The 14,043-nt window shown below is 38.6% G+C and overlaps 1 protein-coding gene across 1 annotated transcript in view; it reads left to right on the forward strand.

Annotated features, from left to right (window-relative positions):
* LOC145455610 (fibrocystin-L-like) overlaps nt 1-14,043 on the forward strand; it is a 62,721-nt gene that overhangs the window by 21,578 nt on the left and 27,100 nt on the right. Inside the window, exons 23-42 of the mRNA XM_080333590.1 lie at nt 332-457; nt 512-617; nt 1,405-1,541; nt 1,596-1,743; nt 2,019-2,165; nt 2,239-2,343; nt 3,401-3,584; nt 3,850-3,967; nt 4,031-4,145; nt 4,634-4,828; nt 5,735-5,911; nt 6,061-6,243; nt 6,710-6,864; nt 7,206-7,350; nt 11,232-11,370; nt 11,448-11,608; nt 12,177-12,324; nt 13,036-13,192; nt 13,284-13,428; nt 13,761-13,870. Of these exons, the coding sequence (XP_080189716.1) occupies nt 332-457; nt 512-617; nt 1,405-1,541; nt 1,596-1,743; nt 2,019-2,165; nt 2,239-2,343; nt 3,401-3,584; nt 3,850-3,967; nt 4,031-4,145; nt 4,634-4,828; nt 5,735-5,911; nt 6,061-6,243; nt 6,710-6,864; nt 7,206-7,350; nt 11,232-11,370; nt 11,448-11,608; nt 12,177-12,324; nt 13,036-13,192; nt 13,284-13,428; nt 13,761-13,870 (2,901 nt within the window). The remainder of the gene's footprint in view (nt 1-331; nt 458-511; nt 618-1,404; nt 1,542-1,595; nt 1,744-2,018; nt 2,166-2,238; nt 2,344-3,400; nt 3,585-3,849; nt 3,968-4,030; nt 4,146-4,633; nt 4,829-5,734; nt 5,912-6,060; nt 6,244-6,709; nt 6,865-7,205; nt 7,351-11,231; nt 11,371-11,447; nt 11,609-12,176; nt 12,325-13,035; nt 13,193-13,283; nt 13,429-13,760; nt 13,871-14,043) is intronic.

Below are 14,043 nucleotides of genomic sequence, written 5' to 3' on the forward strand. Positions count from 1 at the left end.
AACAAGATGTAACAGAGAGATGTTGTTAATGTAGTTGCCTCAACTCCATATTGGCATGTTTGATGTGTATCCCCTATTGTGAATTCAAATTTACGAACCAAGTCTTCTATAATGTGAGTAATTATGATTCTTGGTTGGCTTCCGAGTGGGATAAGCTGCTATATCCACGTTCATCGACCATTTTTTTCAATAGAACGAGTTGCTTTATGTATATTGATGACTCATATCAGGCCACCCTTACCTCATGGTCATTTATCTTTATATTGCATAGGACCAGTAAAATTGAATTAGTTGGCTTAGGACAAATAGACGTTTAAAATTTGTATTACAGGTTCGCATGCAAGATATTAGAGGAGCATCCGACTTGAGCGCACATGTTTCAACTCAGCAAAATGGTGGAATACTGCATCATCCAATTCCGGGAGACATGCTACGTTTGGCTTACAAAAAACCTCAAGTAAGTAGTACAAATTTGATTCTGTTGGGGTTGTTTCAAGCGGTTCTGTGATAGGTCGAGGTTTTCGTCAATGGATATCCATCGAAATGCGTTGGATCTTGCCAGTTCGAGACGTCAGAATCAGCCACCCCTGTTATTTCTGGCATATCACCGTCGTCAGGTAGCTACTTTTTTACAGGTTACTGTATTATTGCAATATTTTATTTAATTGATTTTCTGTCAATCAAAGTATACAATTCGATGTGAATTATGGTATTGGATATTTTGTTAGCATTTAATGACGTGAATTAGGCCTGCATGATTTGCGACCAAAATTACACATTTTGACCACAAACCAGTAACATATGATCTTTGTTCAGTTCATTTCAGTTTATAATTGTATCATATCAAAACACCAAAAATTGTGATAGTATGAAAAGGAAGGAAGGCCTTGAAACGACTTGGAATGGTCTTTCAATCAACTACCCACCTTGACATAGCTAGAATATCTAAATACGAGACATGCAAACCTTGAAGAAACAGCCGTATACATGCTTGACGTCTGTCGTATCGCTGGTGAAATACTGTTCTACAGTCGTGATACAGCATTGTAATATCTTGTAATTTGTTGTGAACGTATGGTAATTGGACAACGATGACCCGCATGTGATGTAAATATGTGCGTTGAATTCTGGAGAGAAGGAGTTTAATTTTGTCATAAGCTTGCTTTTGCACAGCTTGTGTTCAGCACAGTAGTAGCGTACAACATATAAAATTGACTGGGCTGCATGGAAAAGTTATTTGCTTTGCCAAAACAAGCAATTATGTGTTGTGTCGTTATCTTACGACATATGTTTGAACTGTAGTTGTGCATTTATACAAATAGTTTTAAGAGGAAATGATGATTTGTGAAAGTAATTACCAATGATAACTAGATACGGATATTGACTTACATTTTTTTTGTTCAGGGTCTTCTGCTTCCAGTACAGTTATAACAATTACTGGAACCAACCTCGGAATTGTTGGCTCAACAACTTCGACAGTAACAATTGGAGATAGTGACTGCAGTGTCACAAGCAACACGGCTACAAGCATTACTTGCATAGTATGTTACATCTACTTCCATCTTACGTACTCATTGCAATGTACTTGATATTAGCTTCAAGCTGGGTCCCTCGGAACATATGACTTGGTGCTGAATGTTGGTGGAAAAGGCTTCGCAAGAAAAACGTCTGAGTCTACATCTCTTCTGTTTACGATTTCCGGCTCCGTGTCTTCAATAAATCCAAATTCTGGTTTTAAATCAGGTAAGGAAGAAGAAAAATACGACAATACATTTGACATTCTAGGAATATAGTATAACAAAATTAATATGATAGTTTAGTTTTGCGTCAGGAGTCCAATTACTCAAAATAGTTCCAGTGCTGATTGAAATTTAATGTTTTTTAAATTCTTTATTGTACCTTCAAACTGAACTTGATCCTTCCACCATTATAATGGTCCGAGGGCTAATGTTTGTCAAAATATTCACCCTTAATTTGGTTAGCCAGTAAGTAAGTTTGCACATGCCTCTTCTGTACAGGTGGAACACTCGTAACTATCGGTGGGTACGGATTTTCCTCAAACACAGTCTTCACATTCGATTCATCTCCATGTGAAATCCTTGATGTGGTGGCGACTGAGGTCAAATGCCGTACACCAAGCTACGGATCATCAACTTCAGTAACCGGTAAATTTTCTGCTTGCCTACTTGTTCGTTTTTCATATAACATACATTTTTATAAAAAATGTTTAATCTCTAGTCAGTGCTATGGACGGTGCTATCAACCTCGGCAGCACATCTTTCACCTACACTAATGCTGATGCGGAGGTGGTGTCAATCAATCCCACAACGTCTACCTTGAACGGTGAGATATTTTTAGCCTACGCAGCAATACATATTTCCATATGTTTGCAGCTGAATATTCTACTCCATATTTTAGCTCCATAACCCCTGTAGTGCTTGTCATTTTGAAATTACAAGACAAGGGAAACTCAAATATCTGATGCTACTAGTAACATTGACTTCTCCAAAGAATATGTGACATCAAACCTCGATTTATTTCTCTTGTGTTTGATACGGTGTTTCGATACAAGCCCAAGAAATTTACCCATTGACAATCATTGCAACTCTGTCTCAGAATATAGTTTGCTTGCCAAACTTTCAATGTCCATTGACAATTCAATGGATTTTAACAATTCTTTTGCAATGCTCCGATTATATGATGCACCAAACATGATGAATAGGCCTACTTATTCGCTGTCCTAGTTTACTTGATCTTTTTTTTTACCAATTTTGCTACCAAATAAAATCACACTTTGAGGAATATCAATTTGCATTTAGCTCTTGCATACCACCCTCTACGTTGTCAAATTATGTTCAAAACATTATTATATATAGAGACTGATTTCGTCAAGCCATAGCCCAATCAATTATTAATTAATTATCAAGACTTTTATCAATATTTAATTTTTTTAATGGTACTAAAGTTTGCATCGCTCCAAGTTAATGCCATGAGTAATATTTCAGAAACAACTTGTAATCATCATGGGTGTATAACCCTGCCACAGCAAACATGCTGTAATATTCAAATTACATAGCTCTATTTTTGATTCAATTCACTGCTGCAGTAATATACTATCTTTAGATAAATCAATCAATCAGGTTTATTAATATTTTCATCGTTTCAAAACATCACAAAACTGCGATACAATGAAAAGATAGGAAGGTGTCGAAACAATTTGGAGTACGGTAGCCTTTAAGATCAGACACCCACCTTAGCCTAGGCAAAGTAAAGATAAACAGCATGACAGCATGCTGGGAATGTCGATATACGCAATGCGCATAGTTAGTTTAAGGGCTATATTGCTGCATATCTCAACATACCTACACTGTCATCTCACACTGGGATTTTGTGCCATTAGGTGGAAGCAACGCTACGATTACTGGTGTGAACATTGGTCAAAGTAATGCAGTTGTGATGGTTGGAGAAAAGGTGTGTGATATACTTGAGAGCTCGGACAACCAAATAACGTGCAAGCTTCCACCTGCTCCAGTTGGGGTGTATGATGTAAAAATCATGTATGAAGATAAAGGATATGCTGATGGGTGAGTACATGGAGGGACTAGTGATGCGATGAATAGTACGTTATTCTTTGAAAAATTCTTGTTTGGTTTTCAACTTGGTCCGTCAACATATGAACAAAATATTTTAAATATTGGGAGCATTGTGGGAAGGGTATTGCTGAAATCATAGCCTTCATAACTATAACTGAAGGTTTGAAGTTTGCCTCTGATACATATTCGGGATTACATAGTATTATATCACCACCCATTTAAGTAAATTTTGCATTAAAGCATATATTCAATTCAGACCTGCTACTATCGCATACAATTTGGAAGTGAACAATGTTTCACCTCTAACCGGATCCAGGAATGGCGGCAATACAATTACTATCACTGGCACGGGATTCTCTGAGGACAACACGATGGTACATAGACATTCTGTAATTGTACACTGTGCAGTGGGCAGCATAGATTGGAAACTTTTTCAGGTTAAAATTGGAGACACGCAATGCAAGATTCAATCGATTACAAGTACTATGATTGAATGTGTCTCGGGACCGTCGGCAAAAGTCCATCTTGTCACCAATAACGGACGTCATGCTAGTAAGTTTCCACGCTTGAATATTTGTAGTACATTCAAATCTGAAAATGTAACGTTTCTTACCATTACTTGCTTGGCCATTTTACCAACCATCATTTCTTTTAGCCTTGTGAACGTGAATTTATCCTGTACCTTCATTAGGTATTTTCACAGGTAATGTGAAAAGCAGTTAACCAATGTAATTTCCTTCGATAACTATTTTGGTATGTTTTATCCGATGTTTTGTAACATGTTGTGTAGCGATAATACCCACCATAAATTATTCAGATGGTTATGTAACGATAATTATATATCTATTACGTCTGGTGCTTTGAAGAACCAGTCTTTCAATAGACCATGTCTAATATCTGAATACAGCCAAATATTTTTTATTTATCAGTTGCGTCATTCATAATTATCATAATTCTACCATTCCATTATTGAATAGAAGATATTTGTTATTTTTGCATAGCTTTGTCATGAATAATTGATTTTAAAAAATTCTTCTCAGCTCAAGGCACCGGTTACGCGTGGGATTCACTTGTCCTCCACGTAGAATCTGGTGATACGGTGACGTGGAAATGGGAATTTCAAGGTGCAGAAGGAGGCTGGGAGTGGGGTGCCCGAGTGTTCACTACGGCGACAGCGAGTAGTGATGTATATGATGAAGTCGGATTTGAGTCCAGTCCAGATAAATCGGAAAAAGGTCATTTCTTGCATTTTTTGTTACTAGTCACTATTTCAGGAAATATGCCGTGTTATTTCCTGCTCATAATGCTTATTGTGAACCCAAAAATGTGGCCTTCAGATTTCTTGCCATTCTCATATTTTTACCTCAAGTACTTTTGAACTTGGAACACACTGCTTCATATTTTATATGATTTATATTTCTATAATTTTCACATCAGTTAAGGCAAAGTCTTCTACTTATTTCCATGTTAACTGTGACTGGCACGTTATTCTTTTCGAAGCTCAAATATTTACTCAACATTCTTTTTTGAAATGTCATGCCATAATATACCACAGCTTGAAGTGTCTAACTACAAACAAAGCTTAAGCAAAAATACATATATATAATCTTTTTTCTTATTCCATCATCACATAATAACATATCACTCATATTATGCACATTTCTGAGGTTGGTTTCTTGATTGATTTCTTGGTTGCCGCATTTGAGAATATCGGTACTCATTGACTTCTACATTATCAGCAAATCTCTCTGTCGTTGAACCAAGGTTGTTATGTATTATGCATATTCCATGTCCAATTATGTGATGTAAAATTTCCCTAATTACATTATAAATGAAGCTTAGTGAAACCTGCAGTTTCAAACCATTCTATCTTCAGCCGACTGCGAGCTCGAATCACCACAGTTCTTGAAATCGCATATAAAACACGGGGTACACAATAATACAACCTCCCGAGTTTCTTCAAATTACGAGCCAATTCACTGCCTCAGAGCAGCAGACCATGATCAATCTGATGAGGGTGTATCGGAAATGACTCCAAACTGCCGTTTGCACTCTGGTTCTTGTGCAAACCATATTGGTGCATGCGGACCTGTATGTATGAATAATATTTAAATAATTAGGTTATTTACCTATATTTACAGGCAGTTACAGCTACACCTTTAACAATGAGGGTACTTACTTCGTCTCAAGCGGTAAAGTCGATCATCCAGATTGGGGCAGTGTGGAAATGAAACAATCGATTATAGTTGAACCATCGCTATCAAAAGCCAATACTGTCAATGTCACTGTTGGTGGATATGAGGCTGAATATAATGTTGGTAAGCATGTGATATATGTATATATGTTCTGTAGCCTTGTTATTTGGATCACCGCACAGTTTGTTTCAACTGCTAGCAAGAATGTTGCTGACTCGCTTCAACCGACAACCAGCGTGTGACAACTCCTTTATTGATTGATATATGTACAGGGGGAGCGGGTCGCCGGAAACGAAGTACGTGTACCCCTCTTTCAACGATACCCAGCTGCACTCCTAGCTCTGTTTCATCCGAATCTGGGAAATTTTCTGTTGTCACGGACGAATGCTATTCACCAAAGATCACTGCCGTCTCTGTCAACGAAGGATATATTGGGACTGAAATGAAAATTACTGGTAAAATTGATGTAAAACGATGTATATTGTGTCAAGGTACTGATAAGAGTCCCCCAATAAAAGACTGTACACAAACGTTAATCTTTTTCGATATTTTGAAGTTGAGTGCTCGAACAGCATGTGCAAGATATCCCTTTCTCTCTTCAGGCATATCATGAACTTGCAGAATTTAGAATCACTTAGATTTCACAAGTGTTTACGACAGTTTTGTAATGCATGAATTGCAAATACAGCATAATTTATCATGATACAGAGTTATGTCTCATCATTGTAGCAAAATTATGATAATTCTGGGTTTTCCCATGATGGAAATGATTTTCAAATTGATTTGAAACTGGTACAAATATAGAATACAAATAGGACTTGAAATTCCTTGTTACTTCATATTTCCCAATACTCCGCTCTCTTCCTAATAAAGGCTTTAATGAATGAGTGGAGAAGTGTCATACTAAAAATTTATGCACAGGGGAGGGATTTGCCTCAAGCAATTGTGCCAACAAAGTCGTCATTGGGTCTGGCCACGCTGGCGAATACGGCTGCACTGTAACCTCGTCCACCAGTGCCGAGATAACGTGCACAATTGCTCCGGAGGAGGGTACTCCAATCTACACAGCACTTTATGTAAGCTGCTATGTACTGACTGGCAATATTTCTAGTTATGCATAGTATTATGAATTCAGCCCCATGAAGCTTCTCCTATAGCTTTAAAATTGACATAGGTACAATTTGACAACACTACATTCTGGCAAGCATGCTTGAAATCAATATTTGAATTATGTTAGGCTTGACACTCGATGAGTGTTGTGAATTTGATGTCTTGTGATATGATAACATTGACAATCTTTTCCCTTCAATTTTGCTACCAATAATATCCATCTATCTCGCTCTTATATAGAAGTTTTCTGCTGATTAATGGATTTAAAGTGAAATTGGCAGCCACGTGGACTTTTGTTGTATTGCAGGTTGACGTCGAGGTACTGGGAATGGGAAAATCCAGTTCCTTTATTGTGAATGATTCCGACCGGCGTTTTACACTTCTTCCGAGCATTTCATCGATCGGCCCCACCAAGGGATCGCTATCGGGTGGTACTTTGCTGACAATATCAGGTCTGTTTTTTGCATCGTGATGGGAAATCTTGGTAGTGCCACAGTGCAAAAAGAATAATGGAATATTCACCATCGAATGTGTTATTGATTTCGCAGTGTCTTTTAGTTGCATTGGCTTAACATGTCACCGAAACAAGTAACTAGACCAAACAACCGTTTGAAATGCATTGAGTAAATACCGATTCAGAGATATTCGGAAGCAATAAAAATATGAGCCAAAAAGTCAACTGTAACTTACTTCTATTACTTGGCGAATGATCCTGTATATCGGATAGAGGTTATTAACGATTATATTCGTGAGCTATATGTTTCTTGTTCATGTAATGTGCAAAATACCGCCTCATCGTGGAAACAATATATTCCAAAAACCATGTTTATTGTCAATGATGTTACGATTGTCGATACTTAACTACTGTTTTGGATTTGAAATCTGATAATGCACAGTTATAAGTAGTTTAATGACAACACCATCCAAATAAATTATATCAGTTGAGCACCACCTACTCGAGTACTTGGAAATGGTGTAAAGCACTTCTATTCTGTGGTACCATTACTTCAAGTTATTGTCTAACCCAGTGATTCTCAACCGCGGCTCTCCGAGCCGCATGCGGCTCTCGACTGCTCTCCGTGCGGCTCTCACTAACGATGTGAAATCATTGATGCTTCTACGGAAATTCTAATTATTCATGATCATAAATAAATCGCGCCTTCAACACAACAAATGTACGTTTATGTTCACGTTTACTGACGCGAAGGTCATTCCCTGATCACAATAGAATCCTACGTAATACAAGTTGTACGGGTTGTGACGTAACATTACCGATAGTAATTTCGGTAGGCTTTAAATCCGAACCTTTACTGCTTTACTGAAGGCTCTGACCGTCTGACCTAAGCCTAATCAGGTGTCTGTAATGAGACGGGCGAAGTTTATTTCGCTCGAGACGGCGGCTCATATTAGAATACGGGTGACAAGAGACTCGGTCAATAAGACAATCAACGTTTGGGGTAACTGCAGGTACTTTATTTTCTTACTCTTTGCTTTGATCTTGATAGCGTTAGAAAATATCGGAGACTTTGGTTCAATGATAATGTCAGGTTCAGATCAACCTGCAAAGAAATCTCGCACCCTTGTGCAAGAAAATCGGGCCTTTCAAAGTGAATGGGAAGAGGCGTATTTTCAAATTGAGGAAAACGGCAAAGCGAAATGCCTTCTGTGCCCTATAATAATAAACGGTGTAAAATCTTTCAACGTTAAGAGGCATTATAAAACACATGCGGGAAAATACGACGTCTATCAAGGTGAATCAAGGAAACGGAAGTTAGAATGTCTGAAATCAGAGCGTAGCAAACAAGGAAAAATGTTTTTAAAAAAAAAAGAACCCGAAGAGGTAACAATAACATCATATAAGATCAGTCATCTATTGGCCAGCAATATGAAGCCATATTCTGATGGCGAAATTACGAAGCAGGCTATTGTTTTGTTTACCGAAGACAATTGTTCTCCTGCCATTCAGCAGAAAGCTAAAAAATTGCAGCTTAGCAATGATACAGTAACGCGTCGTGTCGATTGCATATCCCAAGATCTGCATGAGCAACTTATTCACAAGTCGCAAGATTTTTCTTACTACTCGCTTGCTCTTGACAGCACTAACGACATTACCGACATAGAGCAATTAGCTGTATTCATCCGGGGAGTCATGCCAGATTTCAAGATTTGCGAGGAGTTTCTTACTTTGCGATCTATTCATGGCACAACGAAGGGAACCGACATGTTTCGTGAATTTCATGCTACTCTTCAAGAAGCGCATTTAGACCCATCGAAATTATATTCATTGGCGACAGATGGCTGCCCAGCAATGCTCGGCAAAAATCTAGGTCTTCAAGGACTCGTCAACAAATGGCGTGCTGAACAGAATCTTGACGCTGTGACTTGGCAACACTGCATTATACACCAGGAAAGTCTTGTTGCTAAATCATTAAAGATGTCCAATGTGACAGATATAGTAATATCGACCGTAAATTGGATTCGAGCAAACGCACTTAACCATCGAAAATTCAAGGCTTTTCTCACCGATATTGATGCTGACCATGGAGACTTGATCATGTTCACCGCTGTACGATGGCTAAGCCGAGCTGCATGCCTCAAAAGATTTTACGCGCTACTTCCTGAGATTAAAATATTTGTCGAAGGAAAGAAAGACATCCCTCAGTTGGGAAACGAACACTGGGTTGCTGACTTGGCGTTCATGGTGGATATTACCTCACACCTGTCGTCACTAAATCGGAACTTACAAGGAAATAACAAGCTCTGTCACGCCTGGTACGGGACAGTGTCTGGTTTCATTGAGAAATTGTGTCTTTGGAGAAAGCACCTAGAGGAGGGTGTTACGACACATTTTGTAACGCTTTCAAACCACCGACAGAATGGATCATTCAAAACATATGACCAGGTTATTAGTACCTTGATTGACGGGTTTAAACGTCGAATTGAGGGAATGCATCATTCCGTACCCCTGATGAATATATTTTCAAACCCAATGGCAGTAGATGCCGCCACTGCCCCTGATATTTTTCAGATGGAACTGCTGGACTTGCAGTCCGATATAGAATTGCGACTGTTGTTTCAAAGCAATGGACTCCTTGAATTTTGGGGTGCTGTTCCTGAAGAAAAATACCCCAACCTGATAGCTAACGCATCGAAGAATGCCTGCATGTTCGGTTCAACCTATGTATGTGAAGCCCTTTTCAGCAAATTAGTGAGGATCAAAAGCAAATATCGCAACCGATTGACTGATCGTCATCTGAAACAGCTCTTGTGCACAGCTTCCTCCACGATGAAACCTCGTTATGACAAACTTGTGAAAAATCAAATTCAATTTCAAGTTTCGCACTAAGTTGCAAAATAGATAGTGATCACCACAGATTTAGCGTCACGCCTTGTTCATCCAAACTCAATTCACATGCTCTCGGAACTCAGAAAGATTGTGGATTAAGTCTCAATAAACATGTTGTGACGCTAAATCTGTGGTGATCACTATCTATTTACTATCTGGAAGAATGTAAATTGTAAATCATCCGCAATCGGCTTCAACGGTGAAGGGTATACCTCGGTATACCATCGGTGAAGGGACGTGGCTGGGTAACGTCGTTTCGGAAGTTGTCCGTATGGGGAGTGCCCGCTGTCACAGTGTCGTCTGGGGAAATTGTCGTATTTGTTTTGGCCGTCGCTGTTTGAGCCAATCGCGGTTTTGGCCGTCGCTGTTGTGGCCGTCGCTGTTGTGGCCAGTCGGTGTTTTGGCCGTCGCTATTAAGGCCGTCGCTATTTTAGCCGTACACCATTTCGTTGATACCATTTTTGATGATATTTTTCTATTCTCAATAAATTACGTTATTCGTGCCATCATGCGGCTCCCGACAGAGTTGAGGTTCATAAAATGGCTCCCACAGTGAAAAAGCTTGAGAACCACTGATTTAACCTGATTTGTGATGCCAGAGTATGTACTGGTAACCATATAGGATTGTATAAGAGTTCAGTTATATCAAATATTTCGATACAATTAAAAGATATTCGAAGAGCTTTGAGGTACAGAACTTCAATTTACAATTGAATATTATATTCGTATTGAAATGAACCCGAATATTTTCGGCTGACACTTATCAGGGGTAATCGTCAGCAACTAGTAGAGAATCGGAAAGAATATTGTTGATTAAAAGGTAGTGTGATAGGAATAGTGTGTTAATCAAACATCCTTACAGAAAATAATAATAAAAGAACCTGTGAATGAGAGGCTTGCAGACTGAATGAAAAGTTACATAAGATAACATAAAATAGACAAGCAATGAAAATGAAGTGTCATGTCTCATATACCATTCAACTCCAGGTAGCGGATTCTCTTCGGATTTCTCAATCCTGGTGGGTTTCCTTGCCTGCAATATTGAAACGGTGGATTACTTTGAAATCAAGTGCCGCACGTCTCCATCGACAACCGCAGGAACTGTAGAAGTCACCGCTACCGTCAGGTTAGTCGTGCAGGATTGGAGCTATTTGAATTCGGCAAGTCAAATCATTCAATATCACTGAGAAAACATGTTTCTAGTGGCGCAAGTGTCATGTGTACCGGTACGTGCAACTACATGTATGACGCAAATTCGACTCCACAAATATCCAGCGTGTCTCCATCAACTGTTGTTACATCAGAAAACACAGAACTGACGTTGACAGGAACTTCTTTATCGAGTGACACCACTGTTACTATCGGTGAGTTTAATCAGATTCGGATGATATTGTGGTTTCTGATCTCGGCACAAGCAAAGGCATGTCAGTTCTATTGTCATAAAATTGTGATTTGGGCCAATAAATCTTGTATTATAACCTTTTTTCTCAACGATATTTGCGAAAATATCGTTGAGACTATTTCCTTGCGTTGTTTGATCACATATATGAATCAACATATGCTACACTTGAGGGAATGGATCGGATTACTATAATAGACTGGCTGTTCCAGTTATTGGCAGAACGAGAATTTACCCAAGACATGGCTATCGATGTAATAGGAGTCAAATAGTTTATATTGCAGCATAAATATTCTTTTCTTCCATGATTAAATGTTCTTTCAATATCATAAAATTGGAAAAATTGGTAACTACAAAAATTGTAAGGTTTTCATGAGTGAATTTGACCAATTCCTATCCTACGCGAATACTGTCATCGGTGTTATATTAGAATGTAATACTGAAGAGTCAATCATTAAATGAGCCTTTCTAAAGGGAATTCTCTATCTTTCCATGTGTTCGATTTGCATCAATTTGTTTTTTCCGTCTTGTAGGTTCGGAAAGCTGTGCCGTGTCAACCTCATCTGCCACATCCTTGACTTGCACCATCGCCCAGATTCCAGCGGGCGTCTATTTTCTACAAGTTCAAGTGCCAGGCGTTGGGAATGCGCAAACTGACCCATCCGCTACTTACATAGTCAGGTTAATGAAATGTTTAGATTTAGCAACTTGAGTTGCCAGACATGAAGAGTAACGAAACACTGAAGTACGTCATTGGTATTATGGTTTGTGCTATTGTGTGCAGCATGTTTAACATGTATATTGATTAATGTTCAGGCGAATTGAATCAATAATATGCGATTGGACACTGGGAACTGACGATGTCTTGGTGATCATTGCTCACCACAAGGCTATAATGCACTTGAATTGCTACTACAACAGCCACCCACTTTCAATCCCGCGTTATAATTTATACAATTGCTGATAACATCTTATAGGGTCATTGCACTCTAAATATGATGTATTCTCAAATAGATGATAAAATCGTGAAAAATGTTGGTCACAGTTATTTTCTTCAAAAAACCACCGTAAAGAAGCTGCACCTAAAACAAAATTCCAACTATTCTCATTGTAAGCTAGTTGTTTGCGTGGATAAATTACCAGTGTGACGAGTCTGCGCGTCTCCGCTGCTTAACGTGTTGCGAAATTGCTGACACAAATTATTCACTTGCACTTGCTCAACCCAGTTTTTTAATATGCGAAGTCCATATTCTAGTCTAGCCAAATTTTTTTCCCGTTCGATCTTTAATTTGAGACCACACCATATTTAAAGTGCATTGCCCCTTCAAGAACTGCGACGTTGATTTAAATATGGTAAAAGACACAGATAGTAACTAAAGGTATTAATTACAGCTCCCTTATCATCACATCAATGTCTCCAGTCAACGGTAGTAAAGAGGGAGGAACAACGATTGAGTTTACTGGGAATGGATTTACATGTGACGATATTGAAGTGAAAGTGGGCAGCAAAGATTGCGTGATAAACACGGATGCTCTCACCAACTTCCAGGTATGGTATTGTGCCGCAACTTTGCATGATGTGTAGTGTGCAACATGTAAGTAATCTATTTCATGTCATATTTTAAATGATATTTAAAAAGATGGAATGCGTGACGGTCGCTCAGAATGCCAAATATCGTGATGTGATTGTAACATGCGGGAACGGTCAAACTTATACAGCGTTGTCAGACTTCCGTCATCATGCAGATGTCACTCCTGAAATCCACGATATCTCTCCGACTGAAGGTACCGTGATCATATGTGTGCAAGACGCAGTCAGGTCTAAGACACAAGTAAATGTTCAAATGTCTTATGCCCTTCTAGATTATGTGCTGTGCATATTTTACTGTTTGTGATTGCTTCACTAGACATTATTAGAGTCAATGCATGCAATGTATTATACAAATTACTGCCATAGATGTAAAAAATTTACTTGAAGATATATATGAAATTTGGTAAATATTTATGATAATGTCATTAGGTAGATGCTTCAGATTTCTTCTGCATACATTATAGAAAGTATGCTTTGAAAAGTGTTCCATGGCGGTGGTACTGATCAAACTAACTTAAATTTGCAGGCGCGGCTGGATCATCGGTCACCATAAATGGCGCTCTCTTCGACCCAAGCAACATGAAAGTGATGATTGGTGATGTCGAGTGCTCAATCACAGCTGGAGCTGATACTCAGGTATTGAGTTAGCATAAACATATTTGAGGGAACCCAATTTATATCAATCCTTGCCAAAGTACGACCTTGCAGACTCATGTCTAAAACTGAATATCATGTAAAACCTAGCCTAACTAAGTTGTGTCCTTTAGCAAATGATGAGCATTTCCACTTAACATTACTTTCACGGGGTT

This window comes from Botryllus schlosseri, chromosome 14 (genome assembly GCF_051294905.1).
Source record: "Botryllus schlosseri isolate E-star chromosome 14, Bs_hap1, whole genome shotgun sequence".
NCBI classification, from domain to species: Eukaryota; Metazoa; Chordata; class Ascidiacea; order Stolidobranchia; family Styelidae; genus Botryllus; species Botryllus schlosseri.